The sequence below is a fragment of the Oryctolagus cuniculus genome, chromosome 8 (genome assembly GCF_964237555.1).
Source record: "Oryctolagus cuniculus chromosome 8, mOryCun1.1, whole genome shotgun sequence".
NCBI lineage: Eukaryota > Metazoa > Chordata > Mammalia > Lagomorpha > Leporidae > Oryctolagus > Oryctolagus cuniculus.
In genome coordinates, this window is record NC_091439.1 from 17,257,387 (window position 1) to 17,280,860 (window position 23,474).

General features: G+C 42.0%; 1 protein-coding gene across 2 annotated transcripts in view; it reads right to left on the reverse strand.

The window, feature by feature from the left end:
• Positions 1-23,474, reverse strand: part of EDNRA (endothelin receptor type A) — an 84,904-nt gene that overhangs the window by 20,641 nt on the left and 40,789 nt on the right. For both annotated transcript variants that reach the window (XM_008267274.4, NM_001105674.1), the window contains one exon: positions 4,524-4,651. In XM_008267274.4, coding sequence (XP_008265496.1) covers positions 4,524-4,651 — 128 coding nt within the window. The remainder of the gene's footprint in view (positions 1-4,523; positions 4,652-23,474) is intronic.

Sequence of the window (23,474 nt, forward strand, 5' to 3'; positions counted from 1 at the left end):
GGAGCGGACCCAGAGCCAGATGGGACTCTTGCCAGCCACTGGATTCTGTCTCTGTCCTGCCTCCGGCTGCTTTCTTCTGGCTGAGCCACGCGGGTTCTTCACTGCTGTGATCCAGCTCAAGAAACTCAGAACACCCGGAGAATGAGGGCAAAGCACGTCCAAGTCTAAATAAAAGTGAGGATTTTTCTGAAAAGCTCCTTCATGCTTCTTGAATTAGGATAAACCTTCGAGACTATCAGAGAGACCACAGAGCAAGGATCTGAAACGACGGGTTGAAGAACACCCACCAGCTTTTGAGTTTAAGGCACCTAAAACGAAGCTGCTTCAGGAATGGATCTTTGCAACGTTTCCAGGTTTCTAACTGCACATCATTCTGGAGTAGCTGTTGCAAAGAGTTTTCTCTTTTTACAGCCTCCTTCCGCAGGCATCTTTTAACTACAACTTGGATCTGTACCCAGACTTTTTTATGGTCTGACCCTGTCGTCATCATCTTCCTCTTTAAACAGAACTTCACAAAGAACAGTGCTGAATGCCCCTCCCCCACTGTTGCATTCCCCTGCCCACCAAAATCAAAGTCACCCATGAAATTTGTTTCCTATGGCATGCAGGAATACCTATTTTAATTATTGGTCATGGGTGGCTGTTCTCATTTTGTTGGGAGAAGTTCATTTTAGAAGAATGCTTGGTGGTATTAAATATTTCACAGATAAAACTGGATGGGGTTAAAATTTGTTCCCAGATTTCTTCCATCTTTTTCTGGAACTCTAGCTTTAAGTAAGTGAAAAAGGATGTAAATCTTAAAAAAGATATATTAAATTTGAGGAGGAAGTAGTAAAAACGTTAAACTGAGACAAGTCCACAGCGGAAATGAACAACGAAAGCTCATCCAGGGTGGTACAAATCGTGCACTTTCTCTTCCTGTCCTGTTTACCTTGTTCCGATTAAAAGCAGATTATGAGAAAGAGAGGACTTTTTCTTTGACTTAATAACATTCTGTAATCATGGAAGGATTAATGAAGTCATAAAGAAATTTTATATAGAAGTTGGATGCATGGATTCTCTCACTATTTTCCTTCAAAAGAATTCTGGAATGAGATCATCATTTTATTAAAAGACACATAAAAATCATAGGAACTTTTTTTCCTGCATCATATTTTGATTTAGCTCATAATATGAAAGCAAGGATTTACACTGCAAATTGTTTTCTGATAGGCTCCAATTTCTCTCTTTCAACTCCTTGTTTCATTTGAAAGAAAAAGCAATACACTTTTTTTTAAAATAGAATATAAGGGAACCAAATGAAGATTACAGCAAATGGTATCTTATCTCCAGGAATTAAGTGTGAATGATTCATTCTCTAGTGTGAAAGCTTTTGAAATAGAAATTTCAACCAGATCCCCTACAAACAGGCCCCAAAGCTGAGTCAATATCAAATAGAATGCATAAAATAGGATATGGGGACAAAGAATGATGTATTTCTTACCCAGGAAAAACCTCCCGGATTAAGGCTGGTTTTTGTGGGAATAGAATTTTAAAACAGTTCATCTCCTTGGCCTGAAAATCAGACCAAGACTTAATGAAATAGATTCTTGGCATTATTTATTCTTTCTTTTTTTAAGACTGACTCACACTTCATTTGATATACAACTGACGTGATGGAACATCTACTTAACTCTTGCTTTGGGCATGAGACGGGGAGAAGAGGTGGCGGGGATGAGGTGACCCTATACCAGGAAGACAAATCTGTGGCCCACTCTGTCCCTGCCCCCATTCCAGAATAACACTGGTAGGAGGTACACTGCAGATGGCTGCCGCTCAGCAAGATGATCCTCTGACCCCTAAAATTCCCCCATCGGAGAAAGAGGAGGCAGAAAAAAAGTGTGGGGAAGAACCAGCCTGCCCCATAAGCCCATGGTGGGAGTGACAAGTATTTCCTTAGCTTACTGCTTTATTTATTTGTTTTTAAATTTTCTGAATATTTGATCTTAATCTCTTGAAAAGCAATTCAGAATTTTATTGCTACCATTTCTTTTTTAAGTTCAGAAGTTCTTCCTTTTCTAGAGATCAAAAAGATATCGCCTATTTTCTTCTACTACTTTGTAGTTTGAGTTTCTACATTCCTGAGCACAGTGGCTACGAATACAGACTACCTACATTTGATTACTGGCTAAAACATTTAGTAGCCATGTGCATTTCATTAACCTCTTTCAACCGCAGCTTCCCTGTTTGGGAAATGGGGATAATTCCAGTACTTGTCATGGTTAAATATAATAATAATCTCTGTAACGTATTTTTAACAAGGCCTGGTCCTTACTAATACTTAATACATGACAATTATTATAAATATTATTGATAGCACAAGAAAAGACTTTAACATGCTTTTCTGGGGAGTTGCACTGCTTACTAACAAATCTTTGCTTTCCTCATTTTATTCCAAGTGGTATCAGCCCATCTTACAACACCCAGGTGCAAACTCTTGCATCTATTTCTGGATTTCCTTTTGATTTGCCAGCAAATTCATGCATCTGTACCACACTGCTTTAAATACTGTAGCTTCATAACATTTTAGCAATATCACACAGGAAGAATATGTGTGTATAGCTCATTGTTCTTTTTGCTAATTGTCATGATTATTTTCTCATTTCTTTTTCCTGTGGGGTTTTTAGTTATAATTAAACACTTTACTCAGATATTATAATGAGAATACAGGATGACATCTCAAATATACAGCTTAATATTTTAAAATGATACAGGAAAATTTTTTACTTACATTAGTAATATAATCGATACAACTTAGAGCCTTTAATTTTTAGGTACTATATACTTTGGAGGAAAGAAAAAATGATATTGGGATGCTGGGAGTGGGAATGTTAGAGTGTGAATTTATCAGTGAGTGAAATTCAGATCATCAGTGTTTATTCAACTTTTTCAGGAAATGTCCACAAGTACCATAATCTATCGGGTCAAGTGCAAATTATACAGTGACTACCTATGGTACGTTAGTGTCTTTATGTAGAGCTCTTAGTATGTAGTGTGATGTAGAAGTAATCCATGTAGACACCAGACTCTATCACTGAGAATCCTATTAATAACTGATGAAATCATTTTTGATCTTTGTGTTTAATCATTGTAGTGGGACATTTTTGTCAACAGTATTATTGCATTTTAAGCTACTATTGGAATTTTTGTTTTTAATTTCAGTAATAAATTCATTTTTTAGTAACAATACTAAATAGTTTATTTTGTATTTCAGTTATAGTCATCAAGTTATAACAAAATATCCATTATATTTTAACTAATGACATGAGTACTTTTAACAATAATAATTATAAGATTAATTATGAATGACAACAGAACATCTGTAAGCATTTACACAGTCTTCAAGAACGTGGCCTTTCATGTCTGTGATGATGGGACCTGCATTCTGAGATAAGGTGATTGTTAGGGTAGATGCTTGAAAAAATTGAAAGCTCTTTTAACTGTAAAGTAAACTGACTCAATAGGACATTATGCAACACTTGCACAACACTATATTAAATATAAAAGAATCACAGCATGTACTGTAAAGCTCTATTCATTCTTTATGGTTCCTGCTAAGAAATCCAGGAGGTTTTCTTAGCAAACAGCCATGTGTGAGGGTTCTGAAAAGATGTAGGAGCTACATGATGGATTTCCCAAGATGAAATAAAGGAATGTTCCTGTTGTTGTCCTCTTTTTAAAAATTATGAAATATTTTAGGCATTTAAAACAGCATGGAGAACATAACAATATTGTGTGTTCAACACTTAGCTCAAGTAGCCAAGCATCACAAATTTAACTAAACAGTGTCTTCATTTTTCTAGTGCTACATTTACACATTTTTTTTTTTTTTTGACAGGCAGAGTTAGACAGTGAGAGAGAGAGAGAGACAGAGAGAAAGGTCTTCTTTTTCCATTAGTTCACCCCCCAAATGGCCGGTATGGCTGGCGCGCTGTGCCGATTGAAGGCAGGAGCCAGGTGCTTCCTCCTGGTCTCCCATGCGAGTGCAGGGCCCAAGCACTTGGGCCATCCTCCACTGTCCTCCTGGGCCACAGCAGAGAGCTGGACTGGAAGAGGAGAAACGGGGACAGAACTGGCACCCCAACTGGGACTAGATCCTGGGGTGCCGGCACCACAGGTGGAGAATTAGCCTAGTGAGCCCCGGTGCCGGCCACATTTACACATCGGAATACAGGCTTTCCATGCCCTTCGACTTCCTTTTCACAAAGTTCATTCCTTACTGTACTATGTTCAGCTTTCCTTTGTCACTGTAAGGATGCTAAGCAGATATTATTGGCAAAATTGCTCAGGTTCATCTTGCCTGAGCCAAAGACAGCTAACAACCAGCAAATGCATTAAGCAACTCTAAACAGCAGAGGCAAGATTGTTGATGTTTTCAGTCACTGGACACTAATTAACCACACCAAGACACTTGACTCCTCTAATGTCTGAGGACAATGCTTTTCTAAACCCAACAAAAGAGCAAAGGAAAAGAACCATGTTACCTGTCCACACTAAGAGCGCAGAGATTGAGCACGGTGATCCCCACTGAGGACTTTTGCAAAAATGGGAACAGCTTGCAGAGAAATACGCCAAAGTCATTGTGGTCAAAAGGCCAGCGCCCAGCCAGCAGCTGAAAAAAGGAAGACATAGTGGTAAGAGATGGCAAAGCTATGGAATGCATGGGCACTTACAGTTCCATATTCCATGTCCTTTCAAGTTAGCAAAGTAGCATAATGGTAGAGTACTATTACCCTTTCTCCCCCTTTTTTGGTTGTTACTTTATTTTACTAAAAGTTTTTGTTTTTAACTGACACACAAAAATTGTGCATATATTTGGGGTACCATGTGATGTTTTATACTGTATACATTGTGTAATATACAACCAGGATAAAATATCTATCTCCTCAAACACTTACTATTTCTTTGTGGTAAAAATATTCAAAATGTTTTCTTTTGGGGGCTGGTGTTTTGATATAGAGGGTAAAATTCAAGTCCCAATCTAGCTCCCTGCTAATGCACCTGGGAAAGCAGCAGAGGGCAACCCAAGTACTTGAGCACCTGCACTCACGTGGGAGACCCAGAAGCTGCTCCTGGCTCCCGTCTGGCCCAGCTCTGTCCATTGCAGCCATTTGGGGAGTGAACCAGCAGATGGAAGGTGTCTGCCTGTCTGTCTCTGTCTCTCTGTACCTCTGCCTTGCAAATAAATAAATCTTTAAAAAGTCGTTACTTTTAGTTTTTTGTTGTCTAGAGAAGTATTAGATAGTATCACTACTATAGTCACCCTACTGTGCAATAGAACAGCAGAACTTCTTTCTCTTATCTAACTATAATTTAGAACCTGTTAATCAAACTTTTCCCACAATCCCCTCTCCTCTGCTCTCCCTAGCCTCTAGTAACCATCATGCTATGAGATCAACTTTGTTTAGACTCCATATATGAATAATTTATTTCACTTTTTAATGAAATATGAAATATCTGGTGAAATAGTTAAGTGATTTTTGGTCTGGAAAGAGTAATGAATATGTTGTCATTTATTATAAATATATAAATTATAAATTACAAATTGCCATTATAAATATAAATTTATTACAAATTGTTACATAATTATATATTATAATTATAATAATTATAATTTAAGTAATTAATAGTCAATGTATATGCCAAAAATCATATGCTAAATGTAAATTATATTAAGAGTATATAAAACAGAAGAGATAAACATTACTCTCATTTGAAGTAGTCCTATTGCCTACTTTTCAAAGAGTAACACAAGTTTCGGGTATGGGCGATACTTAATGGAGAAGCAGGCAGTGGTCTCTCATCGATCCTTACTAACCTGTGAGTAATGCAAGCGATCCTACCTAGTGGCACTGGAGGACTGCATTGTCTCAAGACAAGCAGCCAAAACTATGAATGAAGCTAAAGGGGGATGCTGGAAACATGAAACGGTGTAGGCTGTGCTGATTTTGCCAGCTGGTTAACACCTAACACCACTCTCAACGTCACCTTTTGCTTTGTGCTTGGGGGGTTGACTCTGTTTCACTGGATGTGAACCAAGTGGCTTTTCTCTATTTAGGCTCAAATCTCTTCTTCTCATACCAAAAACTATGGTTACTGTGATCTATTTGGGAAGTCTGTTCTTCATGCTGACAATTTAAAATCTTTGCCCCACGGCCAGGGTGCTGCCCTCTAGTGGCCGTAGTAAGCAGTAGGCACACAGTGGCTATGAATCGGTCCCTGGGAGTGGGTGCTATTTATTTATCTAACTGGGCATTATACTAAAAGCATGAAATCGAGTAACAGCTCAGTTACCTAAAGGTGGAAGGAAGGCCCTGCTGGATATGGCATACCATATGGTATTGATTCCCTTTCTAATTCTTGCTTAGTGACTCAGAATTTAGACTGGGTTCATTCAACAGGAAACAGTATCCTACTAATTGGACAAGAACACCTTTCTTTCATCTCCTGCAAAGTACCCGTTGGCACAGTAACTGTAAGTTGAGTTTTGTATTTTTTTCTATCATTTCCAAAAGATCATGTAAGGTTTAATTTCAGGATCAGCGTGGTCATTTACATGAGCCCATAGAAAGACATTGGGAAACCAGCACTCCATAGATACCAAATCAGAATCTTGTAAATTTTGAAAATTAGTAACATAGGCTCTTTATAATTCTATAGTTAAGGCTAAGATCCTGCATGACTTAATTTCAGAACTTTTCCCTTTATAGTTTTCAAATCCTTCCTTCTAAGTGGTTTTCTAAAAGCACCTTTGTCTCCATCCATTCTTGCTTCTAGTCTCTTCTTCACCTCACTATAACCAGCCTTGTTTGGTGTCTTCTCAGAATTTCCCCATAAACTTTGTCCAAGGAAATCAAAAGGCTGTTTATAGAAAGGCTGTCCTAAACTCTCACAGTTTTCATCAAGTTCACAAACAATTATACCATTGCTGCCTGCTGGTTACTGATGCCTGGCACAAGTAAAGACGTAAAACACTATTCTGGGGTTGAATCACCCCTATAAAAATAAGAAAACTTGAAAATGACTTTTTATAGGGTATGAGTTTTGTATTTTGAGCCAGAATTGCAATGTTCCATAAAGACCACAGCGATGTAATTAAAATGTGTAGGAATTGCTATTGAATATGCTTTAGAATAGTTGAACTGTTTCTGTTGACTCATTTCTGGAGCCTAAGAGAAGTCTAGGGGCCTGTGTTGTGGCATAGCTGGGGATGGCGCTGCCTAAGATGCCGGCATTGCATATGGGTTCTGGTTCATGTCCTGGCTGCTCCACTTCTCATCCAGCTCCTTGCTAATGCACCTGGGAAAGCAGCAGAAGATGGCTCAAGTGCTTGGGCCCCTGACACCAACATGGGAGACCCATCAACTCCTGGCCTGGGCTTTTTCCAGCCCTAGCTGTTGTCACTTGGGGAGTGAACCAGCGGACTGAAGATCTCTGTCTCTCTCTCTCTCTCTGTAACTTTGGCTTTCAAATAAATAAATAAATAGATATTTTAAAAAAAGAAGATTCTGAAACTCATATGGGTGGATTTTCCAATTCACACAACCAACAAGGAGAGAAAAGGATGCATCTTGTCTAGTGAGGGAGGCTCTGAAATCTGTGATGGTCTAAGTGACAACTTCTGAGAGAAGGATGCAGGGAAACCATGACCAAACATGCAATGCTTCAGATTCTTCCAATCTCAATTAAACTTCACCCTGTTTCTTACTTCCTTAGACTTTTAACTGGAGCTAGGTTAGGAAGGAGCGAGAAGAAAGAAATCAATGGGATTTTCTTTGACACAAACAAGTGTGGTGGTGGTGCTGGTAATTTTATTTTCCCCAGGAATGATCATTGGTTCTTCATAGAATTATAGACAAAAGGAAATACATTATTGGATGGCATTTTTGCATGTACTCACAGTGTAAACTCCCTAACCCATATCCAGGTCCTTCTGAAAGGCTATCTGGATAGTAACTGTTCCAGTGCTGTCAGGAGGAAATTAGGCCCGTGCCTGGAAGCACCCTTCCCCCTCTGCTTCTTTGGTTAGATGTGGCTTCCCCAAAGAGACCTTCACTAACTACTCAGATGCAGGTATGAACTACCCCATGTCGAAGTGCCTCATTTGAGTCCAGGCTACTCTGCTCCCAATCCAGCTTCCTGCGGATGGTGGTCCTGGGAGGCTTAAGTATTCAGGCCCCTGCCACCCACACGGGAGACCAGGATTCAGTTCTGGGTTCCTGGCTTGGGCCTGCCGCAGCCCTGTCTATTGTGAACCAGTAGATGGAAAAGCTCTGTCTGCCTTTAAAGAAATGGTAAACAAGTTGAAAAAATAAAGGGGCAACAACCAATGAGAGTTTCTCAGGCATGGAAAGCCAAGACACAGCGGCAAAAATGACCTAAATGAAAGATCTCTGTGACTGAGATCCCAGTGGAAAGAAGGGGCCATCAAAGAAGGAGGTACCTTTCTGTGAAGGGAGGAGAGAACTTCCACTTTGACTATGGCCTTGTCTAAATAAGATCGGAGTTGGTGAACTCAAGAGGCTTCCATAGCCTTGGCAGCTCATGACAAGAGCCTCGGGTGATCACTGACGTCATAAATAAGAGTGTCAATTGTTAAATCAACAACGAGAGTCACTGTACACTTGCTCCCCTGTAGGATCTCTGTCCTTAATGTGTTGTATTATGAGAATTAATGGTAAAACTCGCATTCAGACAGTACTTTGTGTTTCTGTGTGGGTGCAAACTGTTGAAATCTTTACTTAGATATACTAAGTTGATCTGTATATAAAGATAAGTGAAAATGAATCTTGATGAAGAATGGGATGGGAGAGGGAGTGGGAGATGGGATGGTTTGTGGGTGGGAGGGTAGTTATGGGAGGAAAACCACTACAATACAAAAGTTGTACTTTCAATAATTTATACTTATTAAATAAAAGTTTTCTAGATCATTCTGATTTAGCAATAAAACACATATAAACAAAGGGGAACGCACTGGGGGCAAATAACCTAACTCATCTGATTTCTTCTTTTTCAGAAGAGGCATTTTGGAGCTTCTGAAGATACTGAGAATAAACTATTTCTGTTCCTTACTAATACTTAAAATTGAAAATATGATGTTTAAAATGGGAAGAACTAAGTTGTCTGAAAGCTACTATAACTATTCAAGGCCTCAGAATGTCCTGTCCAGAGGCACCACTGTTAACTAGGAGAGTTTTCTTCCAGAAACTGCCCTATGTTTATAAACCATATGCTTTTTTAAAAAACAACTTGGAAAATAAGAAAATAATATTTTTAACTGCCTGCTATGATCTCCTTTTTCCTAGGGTAATTTTCTGGGAAGCACTATTGCCTAATTAAAAAGCTTTGATTTTTAAAAGGAAGTTGGTGAAGAAATTTAGACTAGGACAGGAGTTAAGTCACTGTTTAGATAATATCTAGACCATGGAAAAGAACTAGTTGGTTTCATTCATGTTAACAAGCTACCATCAATTCCAATTAGTCTGACAGACCAAAAAGTCAAATTGGTTCAAGAGGTTATTCTGGTATGTTTGAACAGTCATAGCTTATTTTTGCTGTAAGAGAGTCTATATTACATAACCTTCATATGTATCACTTCCAGGAAATTACACAGTACCTATCACTTAGTACGTGTTTTTAAATTTTATTTTTAAATTTATTTATTTATTTGAAAGAGTTACAGAGAAGCAGTGGTGGAGAGAGAGAGAGAGAGAGGGAGAGAGAGAGAGGAGGGAGAAGGAGGGAGGGAGGGGGAGAAAGAGAGAGAGAGAGAGAGAGAGATGGGTCTTCCATCCACTGGTTCATTCCCCAAATGGCCACAACAGCCAGGGTTGGGCCAGGCTTAAGCCAGGAGCCAGGAGCTACATCTCAGTCTCCCATGTGGGTGCAGGGACCCAGGCACTTAGCTCATTCTCCTCTGCTTCCTTGCACATTAGCCTGGAGCTGGAAAAGAAATTGAACAGCCGAGACTCAAATTGGTGTCCCTGTGGGATGCTGGCCTTATAGGCGGTGGCTTAATTCACTGCATCACAGTGCCAGCCTCAACATGGTAGGTGTTGAATGAAACCAGACTCCAGCTCATTATTTCAGGACGAATAGTTTCATATTTTGAAATTAAGCAGTACCAATTTTTCCCTGAAAACACATTCAGATAGTAATTTATTTTCTATTTAAAACTTGTTTATCTGTACCCCAACACAGCATTCCTACTCTTTATGTTGAAAACAGTAGACAGGCCATCTAGTTGCTGAAGGAAGTAGGAACCTGGTTTGAAGCATAAGGGTCACAAACTTTGCACAGAGACATCTTGCACTGGGCTGCGATGATGAGAGCACCCAGCATCATAACTGTGGCAGAGCAGGCGCTCAGAGAGGGGGCACATCCACTGTTCCAATGCATATCACGCCCTCCGCTTCCCAAGCAGATCCCAGGGGAACATCCCTGAGGGAGTCTCGAGACCGTGGAGGGCAATCTGCTGAGCATGGATTGTACTGAGGGGCGCGTGCCTTTGTTCTAGTGGAGGGAATTTTTCTACAGTTGGAATATGAGAGTACTTGTAAATTTTGTGAAAAATGAAAATAAAAATAAGTTTATTTTGGTGCAAAAAATGAAATTCATGCACAGTGTTTTTCATGATATGCATTTTTATAAACTTTAAGAAATTGAAATTTAAACATTTTGATATATAGAAACTATATATATGGGGTGCTATGTGATGTTTCATTACATGTATACATTGTATAATATACGATTAAGATAAATATATTTATCCTTCCAAGCATTTAACATTTCTTTATGGTATAAGCATCCAAAATTATACCTCTTAGTTTTTTTTTTAATACAGAAATATGGGGCTGGTACTGTGCCATAGTGGGTAAAGGCACTGCCTGCAGTGCCAGCATCTTATATGGGCGCTGGTTTGAGTCCTGGATGTTCCATTTCTGAACCAGCTCTCTGCTATGGCCTGGGAAAGCAGTGGAAGATGGCCCAAGTCCTTGGGCCCCTGCACCTGCATGGAAGATCTGGAAGAAGCTCCTGACTCCTGGCTTTGGATTGGCCCAGCTCCAGCTGTTGTGGCCATTTGGAGAGTGAACCAGCGGATGGAAGACTTCTTTCTCTCTGTGTCTGCCTCTTCCTCTCTGTAACTCTACCTTTCAAATAAATAAATAAATCTTTAAAAATAGAAATATATAGTTCATTATCAATAGGGGCAGAAGTTCTGGTGCAACAGGTTAAGCTGCTGCCTGCACCGCTGGCTTAGCATATGGGAGTGCTAGTTTGAGTTCTGGATGCTCCGCTTCCTGTCCAGTTTCCTGCTAACACACATGGGAAGGCAGCAGAAAATAGCCCAAACACTTGGGCCCCTGTCACCCACCTGGGAGGCATGGATAGAGTTCCAGTCTCTTGGCTTCAGTCTGGCCTAGTGCTGGCTATTGTGGCTATTTGGGCACTGAGCCAGTGAATGGAAGACCTCTCTGTCACTCTGCCATTCAAATAAATAAATTAAAAAAAAAAAAAAAACTATTTATAGTCATCCTACCAAGCAACAGAAACCCAGAATTCCTTATTCCTAAATGGCTCTAATCTAGTACCCGTCAATTACCCTTTACCCAAGCCTCCTTCTGTGCTCGCTCCCCAGCCTCTGGTCACCACCATTGTATTTTTAACTTCTGTGAGATCGATGTTTTAGGCTCCAAATGTAAGTGCAAGCATGTCTTTCTACACTTGGCTTATTCACTTAACATAATGACCTCCATTCCCATCCATGTGACAGGATTTCATCTTTTTCATGCATGAGTAGTATGCCAGTGTGTATGTTTCACGTTTTCCTTATCCATTCTTTATGGGTGGAAACATCATTGTTTTCATTTCCTGGCTATCTGAATGGTGCTGCAGTAAACATGGGAGAGCAGATGTTTCTTCCACAGAGGGACCTCATTTCCCTTGGATGTATACCCAGGAAGGGAATAGCTGGGTCATATGGGTAGTTCTGTTTGTAGGTTTTTGAGGAACTGCTACGTTGTTTTCCACAGTAACTGTACAAATTTACATTCTCACCAACATTGTTCAAGGGTTCCGCTTCTCCATATTCTCACCGACATTATTATCAGTTGTCTTTTTTGACAATAGCTATTCTGACTGGAGTGATGTGAAATCTCACTGATGAATAGTGATGTTGAGCAGTTTTTCATGTGCCTCTTGGCCATCTGTATGTCTGCCTTTGAGAAATGTCTGCCTAGATCTATTGTCCATTTTTTATTGGATTATTTTTAATATTGAGTTGTTTGAGTTCCTTGTATAGTGTGCGTATTAACCTCTTCATGAACTTTTTGAAGACACCTTGTAAGCATGGATTTCAAGCATTTTTGCAGCAAGAATAAATTTATATTTTAATTCCATTTTCATAAACTTTTAAAAAAGATTTATGTATTTGAAAGGTAGAATTACACAGAGAGAGGAAGAGACAGAGAAAGAGATTTTCCATCTGCTGCTTCACTCCCCCAAATGGCCACAAGGACCAGGGCTGGGCCGGGCCAGGCCAGAGCCAAGAGCCAGGAGCTTCCTCCGGGTCTCCCACATGGGTGGCAGGAGCCCGAGCACTTGGACCATCTTCTGCTGCTTTCCCCAAGCCATTATCAGGGAGCTGGATTGGATGTGGAGCAGCCAGGACTCAAACTGGAGCCCACATAGGATGCCAACATCCCAGGTGGCAGCTTTACTCGCTACACCACAGCACTAGCCCCATCCCCTCCATAAATTTTGAAGTCCACCTGTATGAGTCAAGTCCATGATGACAACCTGAAAATTAAAGCACTTCTAAAATGGCGTAAATTAATGTAGAAATTCTGTATTCATGATACTGACTTGAATTGTGTCAAGATCAACATCATAAAACTAAGAAGCTGCATTTTAAAAACCTTCAAATCCAGATTTGGAGACTTGTGCTATGTGATACACTGATAAGCTCTCTATTTCTAGAATGGCTAGATCCCAAAGCAGGGTCTACCTTGATCACTATATTTAGCACAAACAATATCTCACTTGGTTAGAGCCTTTTAGATATGTGCAATGATCCTGTCTATGTCGGTGTTCTTGAACATAACTGACACCTAGAAAGCAGATACAAATGTATAGAGCTAAATAATTGCTGTGCATTTATGCTCTAAACCTTGAGTACTTTAATCAGAGGCTAACTGCCCGAGTCTTCACCTTGGGTTGATTTATTCTTACTTTAAACCCAATGCTATAAAGCTGAGCTTTTATTCCTTAACCCATCATACACCCAAACCTGTTGATTAATAGGCATCTCCAGAGTAATAGTTTTCAGGTTTTTTAAAAAAATATTTATTTATTTGCTAGCAAAGTAACAGAGAGGGAAGAAACACAGGAAGGGAGGGTATGTGTGTGTGAGAAAGAGACAGAGAGATACTGCAACTTCTGGTTCACTCCCCAAATGGCCACAACAGACAGGGCTGTGTCAAGCTGAAGCTAAGAACCAAGAACTCTATCGGAGCCTCCCAAATGGGTAGCAGGGGCCCAACCACTTGGGCCACCTTCCCCTGTCTTCCCAGGTGCATTAGCAGGAAGCTGGATCAGAAGCAGAGCAGCTGGGACTCAGAGAGGCACTCTGATATGGGATGCCAGCATCTCAAGTGGTGGCTAACCCTCTGCACCAAATGCCAGCCCCTGGTTTCCAGTCTTGTTGGAATTGTTTAGGGGGCTGGCATGTGGAGCAGATTATAGGAGTGCCCATTTGAGTCCTGGCTGCTCTATGTCTGATCCAGCTTCCAGCTAATGTGGCTAGGGAGGCATCAGATGATGGCCCAAGTACTTGGGTACTTGCTACCTACATGAAGACCCGGATGGAGTTCCAGGCTCCTGGGTTTGGCCTGGTCCAGCCCTAGCTATTGCAGTAATTTGAGGAGTGAATCAGTGCATGGAAGATCTCTGTCTCCCTGTCACTCTTTAAAATAAATAAATAAATATTTTTAACTGGGGCTGGCATGTTGGTACAGCAGGTTAAGCTGTGCTTGTGATAGTGGCATCTCATATGGGTGCTAGTTTGAGTCCTGGGCTTTCCACTTTCTTTCTTTTTTTTAATTTGACAGGTAGAGTTATAGACAGTGAGAGAGAGACAGAGAGAAAGAAGTCTTCCTTCTGTTGGTTCACCCCTCAAATGGCCACTATGGCTGGCGCTGCACCAATCCGAAGCCAGGAGCCAGGTGCTTCTTCCTGTTCTCCCATATGGGTGCAGGGGCCCAAGCACTTGGGCCATCCTCCACTGCCTTCCTGGGCCACAGCAGAGAGCTGGACTGGAAGAGGAGCGACTGGGACTAGAACCTGGTACCCATATGGGATGCTGGCGCCGCAGGTGGAGGATTAACCAAGTGAGCCACGGCTCCATCCCCTATTCCACTTTTAATCCAGCTCTATGCTAATACATCTGGGAAAGCAGAGGAAGATGGCCCAAGTACTTGGACCTATGCCACCCATGTGGGAAACTCAGATGGAGTTTCAGGCTCCCAGCTTTGGCTTGATCCAGCCCCAGGCATTGTGGCCACTGGGGAATGAATGAGGGATGAAAAAAATCTAACTTTACCATTCAAATAAAAATTTTTTTAAAAAAGAATTATTTAGGGAGCCTGGGCCCGTAAGTCTAGACCATTGCTTATCAAGAAGAGGTAATTTTGTCCCCTGGGTTACACTTTGCAATGTCTGAGATAGTTTTTGTTGTTATACCTCAAGAGGATGTGGTATTGGCATCTGGGGGTAGAGGCCAGGGGCGACTCCAAAATCTTACATTGCACAGGACAGACCCTCAAGGAATAATCAGCCAGCCCAAAATGCCATGAGAGCCTAGATCAAAAAACCCCAGCAGAGACCAAGGAAATCAGAATCTCTGGAGTTGGGACATGAGCTTCAGTCGGTTCGAAAGCCCCAGGATGACTCCATCTGCACAGCAGAAATGGCTCAACCATTGCTCCAGAACAGGGCAGTTCCCAAGACTCAGCATTAGCAGAGGCATCAGGAGGGCTTCCTGAAGCACAGATCGCGGGGCCCCACACCCAGAGTTTCCGATGCAGGATGCTGGGGCAGGGTGTTTGGGAGGAGGCTGAGAAGCTCCCAGGTGGGGCTGATGTTATGGGCCCACCGGTCACACACTACTGTAGAGGTGCCATGGTCAGCCAACATGACAGGAGGAGGAGCAGAAAAAAGTATACAGTACAGTGATAAAAAATAAAGAAATCTTCAGAGTTTGGGGCCATGTAGCCTGCATCCCGCCAGCCTTTCACTCCAGTAGTCCCTGAAGACTCAGTACGCACAGGCACTCGTACATCTTGGGCCTCACCAGCTCAATGCAACAGAGTAAGGCTGATCTTCCCCTACATTCAAGAGGAGAGGTAAACTTGTAAGATTCAGGTTCAAACGCAAGACCTACCTGTTGCTGCATGACCCTGAGTGTGCTACCAGTCCATGGTAGCATGTTAACATGGTAGCATTTAACATGCATGTTAAATGGGATGGCTCACACAGCTACTACCCTGGTACATGATGACTGTCTGGCAGGCTCAAACAGGATAGTGCTTATGGAAGAATTCTGGAAAGTGACATTTGTGCACCATACTAAACTAATGTAACTTTGAAATGCTATGACTTGGAATCATAAGCTAGAGCGTACCATTTACACATGACTTCATGAAAATACGAATAATTTAAATGGGTTTACCTTTCTTTATCCATTCTAGATGGTAAGATACCCTGCTACTTAATTCTGTTCCTTGGTCATTATTTTTGCAATTGTCATGCCATTTAAAAATGGCATAAAACTAGTGGCACATTTTTCCTTTGTGCTAATTTCCTTCTACCCCATCTGGTGAGGGTAATAGCATCCCCTCCATCCCTTCATCTCACTCCACCCATCCTAGACAGGAACGAGGGGCTTATGAGTACAGTCTGTAATAGCAGAAAAACCTCCACACAAATAAACATTTCCCTTGGTCTCAACATCAATGACTGTAGATTCACTTGGAACTGGACGTGACTGACCAGTTGCATCCTTCAAAAGGGGTCTGATGTTTTCCTTCTTCTTGGGGGAAGGGATGGGATGTGGAAGTTGGCCCACAGCCCAAGCAGTACTAAACACAAACATCTCCCAACAGCGAAGACTGAGATGGTTATGAAGACTGGGGGGCCCAGGACAGGCCTTTGATGAAAAGGTGCTCTGTGGAAATGACAAGGCTCACGTCAGAGAGATCACTTTGCATGACCAAGGATGGACCACACTATTCCATTGTGCTTTATTGCTTCAGGATTGAGACAGAGCTCCCATACATAGAACAAAACTAGCCGCTTCTACTTGATCCTTGCCCTTTACCCTTTAACAGCTCTTCAGAGCCCAAGAATTTCGAGTATCTGACAAGTACAGAACAGAGAGATAACCCCGACTCTGGTCCCCGGAGCCTTCAACGACCCGTGGATGGAGCAGCCCGCAGTGTCATGAAGACACGTGGCCTCGCCTACTAGTTAAGAGCATGGGCCTGAAGCTGGGCTCCCTGGGTTGGGCTGCACCGGAGCTCTGCTGTTTTCCTGACTCTGTGGCCTTAGTGTGGTAGTTGACCTCCGTGCTAAGTACCCTCCTCTAGAGAAGGAAGACAGGTATGCGCTCTGTCAGAGGGTTACTGTGCACAGAGAAGAGGCATTGTGTGGTCAGGGCTTAGCAGAAGTATTTGGCGATGTGAGCCAGGACCACAGATAGCCTGCAGTTACCAAGGTCCACTTTTGCAGCATCTTTCCAGGGAGATGGTAGAGGAGGATTCTCCTGGTCACCAGGTACAGGGTGATGACAGCATGCATGAGCACAAAACACTTCATTCTCAAGGAGCTCACTTCCAGGAGGGTGACCACAAGTCAGGGTCCCTAAAGAAGTTCTGAGCAAAATTCCATGGAACTTAATAGAAGGCAGCGTGGGCTCACAGTCAAGGGAAGAGCCTCGCTGTCCCCTCACATGGCTTAGACATATTAACTGCTTCTTGATGAAAACGACAGAGAAAAAGAGGACCTAAGCTCTGTGGTTGATGTGAACGAACGAATATGTGCAAAGCGCTTCACCTGGAGCAGGGCCCTGCCCATAGCAAATCACAAACCTGAGTTCCCACAAGAGTGAAATGAGGAGCTGTTTCTTGTTCCTCTGCACTGAGATGGGAAAACATGGAATTGTTGCTACTACTTGCTACTCACATCTTCCCCTATTGAATATTCAGCGATCCAATTTTTTGCTGAGGTCTTTTTAAGCATCTGAAATGCATAGATGTTAATAACAACCAGGTGGAGGAAAGAAAAGAGAAGGAAAAAAAAACTTCAAAGACAGAGTTCCAGAGCCATGAAGATTTTTTTTCCTTAGAGGAAAGATTGTTCTCTCAAGATACAGGCTTTCGTCCATGAGAGACTCAGGCATTCAAAGGATGGGAATCAAAAGAAATACCTTTGCAAAATAAAGCTGCTGGAAGAAGACCAATTCACAAGCAAGAGGCTTGAGTCTGCTACTTGTTTTTATAAGCATAAAACCAAAGAATCATTGACTAGAGAATAAAATTCCAAAGCGGAGAAATGAGAGCTCCTCACAATTGAAATGGCACATGTTAGTGTTCAATGTATGTGTGGACATTTCACTGTTTAATTCACCAGAGGGAAGACTTATGTTAGAAAGAAAAGAACCCTGGTTTTCTTAGAATGGAGAAAAGATTTCACTCAAACACTGGGAGTGGAGTCCTATATTTTGTCATAAAAAAAGTGAAAAGTGAAAGCTTAGTTAATTATAGAAATGGGTGTTCTGACCTGGGCTTACAAGGAGGCCCAAAACTTCATGGAAAAGTTTCATAGTTTACTTTAAAAATCAGTGTCTGTGGTAACACATGCTAGTGCTTATTAGAAAGAAACAAGCTGGCAAAAACAAAACAGAACCCAATGAAAGCAAACAAATAAGAGCAGATTCTGTACACACAAACTTAGGCAGCAACCCGCAAAACTTATCAGTGATGATGGTGGTGATGGATAGGAAAAGGGTAAACCAATGGCATTTTGAAAGCATGCAGCTTAGTTAACAATTCAAGGTGTAAATTCCTTTGCACTTAGTTCTGTATTGTGAAGTGTGTCATGTGGTCACAATTATCCAGGGTATAGATGGGAACAGTGAGTCCATAAGGATACCGTATGCAGCATAGGGAAAGTGATACCATATGTGTGTTTCGGGGTAAAAAAAGGACACAATTGATGCCTTGCCTGACATGTGATGATAAACAAGGTGGGGGCGATCTGAATATTTAACGACAGAAATTCCTTAGAAAATAAAACTTCCCAATCACTAAGAGCTTAAGGTAAATCAGACAAACTCAAGTTGTATGAATTACCAGTCACATTAATGATACTGCACATAAGGAGGATATATTTCTGAAAAATTCACCCATTAATGTTTAGAGGCCTGGCTGCATTCTAGAGAAAAGACATGCATGGTGCAGAGAGTAGGAAACCCACAGAAGTCCTACTGAATGCAGAGAGGGTAGGATGCCATGTACTGACAGGGCCGTCAGAAATCCTGGTTTCTAATGCTGGCCTCACTGAAGGCCTTTGAGAGATATGTGCTTGGTGTTAGGTTGGGTTACCTGCATCTGCTACTGAGTGCCTAAGCTGAAGCCCTGGCTCCAGTGCTGGTTCCAGCTTTCTGCTGATGCATACCTGGGAAGCCAGCAGTGATGGTTCAAATAGCTGAGTCCCTGCCACTCATGTGGGAGACCTGAATTGAGTTTCTGGCTTCCATCTTCAGCCTGGCCTAGCCCCAGTCATTGTGGGTATTGGGGGAGTGAACTAGTGGATGTCAGCGCACACTTGATCTCTCTCTCTTTCTCTCTCTCTCTCTCTCACACACACAAATAAACTAATTATAATTAAAAAATTGAACCTTGCTTCCCTCTTCTGCCAAGTGAAAAATGTTGATTCCAAACTAGTCTGTCTATAAATTTTCTGCCAGCTCTTACATTGTATGATTATTTTCATATCAGAACTCTAATCTGTAACTGGTTCCTCTGAAACTATTATTATCTCCAGTGGTCTCTAATCTCTATTGTTTCCTCTATTCTATGATTAATTTTGCTTTTTCAATTTCTCTTTTATTCTTTCATGAATGAATGCTTTAGTCACTTTTGCCTTTTTCTTTTATACAAAAATATAAAGCATGCCAGTCTTCAGACTATTTACCTTGAATATAGGAACTACTTCATTATTCTCGAAGTTAAAATATGAGTTACCAACATTGCATTTTAAATGTTATTCTGACCGTATATAAAATGCAAGGAAAAATATAAAGGGGGTTACTCTGTTAAGCTTCTAATTAAGAGTCTATTATAAATCACATAAAATTAAATCTTGCTTTAAAAAATATTTATTTATTTGAAAGAGTTATAGGGAGAGAGGGAAAGACAGAGAGAGAAATCTTTCATCTGCTGATTCAATATCCAAATGGCCACATTAGCCAGAGCTGGGCCAGGCCAAAGCCAGGAACTTCATCCAGGTTTCCCATGTGGGTAGCAGGGGCCCAAGCACGTAAGCCATCTGGTGCTGTTCTCAGGAGCATTAGCTGGGAGCTGGATGAGAAGCGGAGCAGCTGGGACACGAACCAGTGCCCATATGGGATGCTGGTGTCACAGGCTGCGGCTTTACCTGCTACACCATAATGCTTGTCCCCAAATTAAAACTTTTTAAAAAGTTTTGAAAATTAGTTTGATATTTTATGCCTTATTTATGGTCATTTGGAAATGAGATAACATTATTACCTAGTTTCTTGTCTACTCTTAACATTGATTTATATGGTATCTAAACTACAAGTATCTTGCTTAAATTTAGTACCACCTATAACAAAAATCATACAGATTTGGGGTCCAATTTAAGTGACCTACAGTGGAGCCAGGATTCCTCTCCTAGATAACCTGTGGATCTGGACAGATTTCTCATATTGTGTCCATGTGATCTGGACCAATGTTCTATTTTCTTTCTATTTTTTTTTTATAACAGGCAGTGAGACAGAGAGAGAGAGAGAAAGGCCTTCCTTCCATTGGTTCACCCCCCAAATGGCTGCTATGGCCGGTGCGCTGCACCAATCTGAAGCCAGGAGCCAGGTACCTCCTCCTGGTCTCCCATGCGGGTGCAGGGCCCAAGCACTTGGGCCATCCTCCACTGCACTCCCGGGCCACAGCAGAGAGCTGAACTGGAAGAGGAGCAACCAGGACAGAATCCGGCGCCCCAACCGGGACTAGAATCCGGGGTGCTGGCGCCACAGGTGGAGGATTAGCCTAGTGAGCCGTGGCGCCGGCCTCCAATGTTCTATTTTCATCTCTCAAAGAACCTGGAACATTATTCCACAAGCAGCAATCTAAGCAATATTCATTGCCACAATCATTTAAGCAAATGGGGTAAAGACAAATGGGACAAGCGATATTTATCTTAGGTTTTTAAAAATTAATGTGTCTTAGACTTGGGCAGGAATTTAGAGACCATGCAGATCAGTAGTGATCTCAGTGTATCCTGGGGGATCCCTGGGGTATCCATGTGTCGCTCCCCCTCTTCGTGGAGGAGCAACACAGGACCCTGCGCTGTTCTTTCTGTCTGCTCGGCCCTCCCCGGATTTGCTGCTGGTTCTTCCCGGGTTGGCTACTATCCCTTCCACCTCCGTGGAAGGGCAGTTCCCCCTGGCCGCATTCCCCACTTCCGCAGGGGAGCGGCACACCGCCGGCCGGCTTTCTCGGGGGCTGCACGGGTGTTCCTTCAGCTAGATGTTCCCCATAGATGTTCCTGGTGCATGCCGTTTCTCTCCTCCTTTATAGTCCTCCTCCGCCAATCCTAACTCGGCTGCCCACACGCCGAGTACGCTGCTCTCCTCCAATCAGGAGCAAGTCCTACAGTTTATTAGTTGAACTGGAGGCAGCTGTGCGGAAGCTGTTTACTTCTCTCCCAGCGCCATATTGTGGGAGAGCAGATGCATAGAATAAGTCCCAATTCGAGTAACTTAGTCTAGTCCGGATTGCTCCCCACATCCATGATATCTTTCCCTGGGGTCTGCAAACTCAAGGTAACAATCTGAGATTACTGCTCTTTTTTATTTCTTATTTTTTTTTAATTTTTTATTTATTTATTTATTTTTTGGACAGGCAGAGTGTACAGTGAGAGAGAGAGATAGAGAAAGGTCTTTTACAAGCTGACATTTGCACTGTTGGTGAAACTGCTGGTGCTGCGGAATGAATCCCAACAGTGGCACCACACTGTACTGAGAGGTATTGTATTTTTCACACATTCAGTAAAAAACTGATGATGCAAAAGCAATGGAAATATCTGGAAGATCACAGTGTGCAAGACAAACATACAGAAGCCAACTGCATTTCAATATATCAAAAACGAAAAAGCAAAAAGCAAAATTAAAAACCAAGTCCATTCCAAATAGTGTCAAGAGCAGCCTGTCAAAGCAAGTGAGGGATTTGCTGCTGTTGGAAGATTCTTCAAGTAATCACTGGGCCAACCAGTATGTTTCTCTTTCCTCAGATGATGGAGATCAGGCTCCAAACTTACCCAAAAGGCTAAAGAGGCACCATTCGTTCCCAATGGAATGGCAGGTTTCGCAGTGACTGTTGCGTGTGGATTATACAAACTGAAGAGTGGGGGAAATAGCAAAATGTCCCTGCACCTGATCCACATGCATGTGGCAGCTCAAGGTTTTGTTGTAGGAGCAATGACCCTTGGTACGAGCTATTCCAGGTATCAAGAATTCTGGGGAAACCTAAACCTTAGAGGAGGAGGTACCAGTTTGGCCTTGTTGGAGATGCTTCCTTTAGTGAAACATATATGTTATGTCAAAAATAAATAATTTGAGTGAGTTTAGATAGTAATATATGGTATTTTCATTACTGACCTCCTTTCTTGTAGGCTTGATTTGCCTGGTGACAATTATTAGTCACTAGTTCACTACTAGGTCAAGCTAACACAATGTCACATTTTACATTTGGTGCTAAAATGTCCCCTTTCTTAAACTCTTTGTGATGAAATTAGACCTAAAGAACACAGCAGGCCAACCTTGAAGTGACTCCCACTTTTCTTCAGAATATGTAATATTCTGTTAGATAGGAGTCCTATTTACCCCAGTTAATTCACTTTTTTCTGCATGCCTCATAGACTGGTAAAGTACTTCAGTTTATAGGGCTGGTTGTGTCTTAAAGAACTCATTTTTTCCAACTTTTATTTAATAAATATAAATTTCCAAAGTACAACTTTTGAATTATAGAGGCTTTTCCTCCCATAACCTCCCTCCCACCTCCAACCATCCCATCTCCCACTCCCTCTCCCATCCCATTCTTTATCACAATTCATTTTCAGTTATCTTTATATACAGAAGATCAACTTAGTATATACTAAGTAAAGATTTCAACAGACTGCACCCACAAAAACATACAAAGTATAGAGTACTGTTTGGGTAGTAGTTTTACTGTTAATTCCCATAGTACGACACATTAAGGACAGAGGTCCTACATGGGGAGCAGGTGCACAGTGACTCCCATTGTTGATTTTTTTTTTTTTTGACAGGCAGAGTTAGACAGTGAGAGAGACAGAAAGGTCTTCCTTTTTCCATTGGTTCACCCCCCAAGTGGCCGCTACAGCCGGCGTGTCACACCGATCCGAAGCCAGGAGCCGAGTGCTTCCTTCTGGTCTCCCATGCGGGTGCAGGACCCAAGCACCTGGGCCATCCTCCACTGCCTTCCCGGGCCACAGCAGAGAGCTGGACTGGAAGAGGAGCAACCGGGACAGAATCCGGAGCCCCAACTGGGACTAGAACCCGGGGTGCCGGGAGCCCCAACTGGGACTAGAACCCGGGGTGCTGGCACCACAGGTGGAGGATTAGCCTAGTGAGCCGTGGTGCCGGCTCCATTGTTGATTTAACAATTGACACTCTTATTTATGACATCAGTAATCACTCTTGTCATGAGCTACCAAGGTTATAAAAGCCTCTTAAGTTCATCAACTCCAATCTTATTTAGACAAGGCCATAGTCAAAGTGGAAGTTCTCTCCTTCCTTCACAGAAAGGTACCTCCTTCCTTTGATGGCTCCTTCTTCCCACTGGGATCTCACTCACAGAGATCTTTCATTTGAGTCTTTTTTTTTTTTTTTTTTTGCCACAGTGTCTTGGCTTTCCTTGCCTGAGAAACTCTCATGGGCTTTTTAGCCAGATCCGAATGCCTTAAGGCCTGTAAAGAGCTCATTTTTTAAAAGTTTTTAAAAAAGTGGTGTAGTAGGCTAGGCTTCTGCCTGTGGGGCCGACATCCCATGTGGGCATCAGCTCAAGTTCTGGCTGTTCCTCTTCTGATCCAGCTCTCTGTTTATGGTCTGGGAAAGCAGTGGC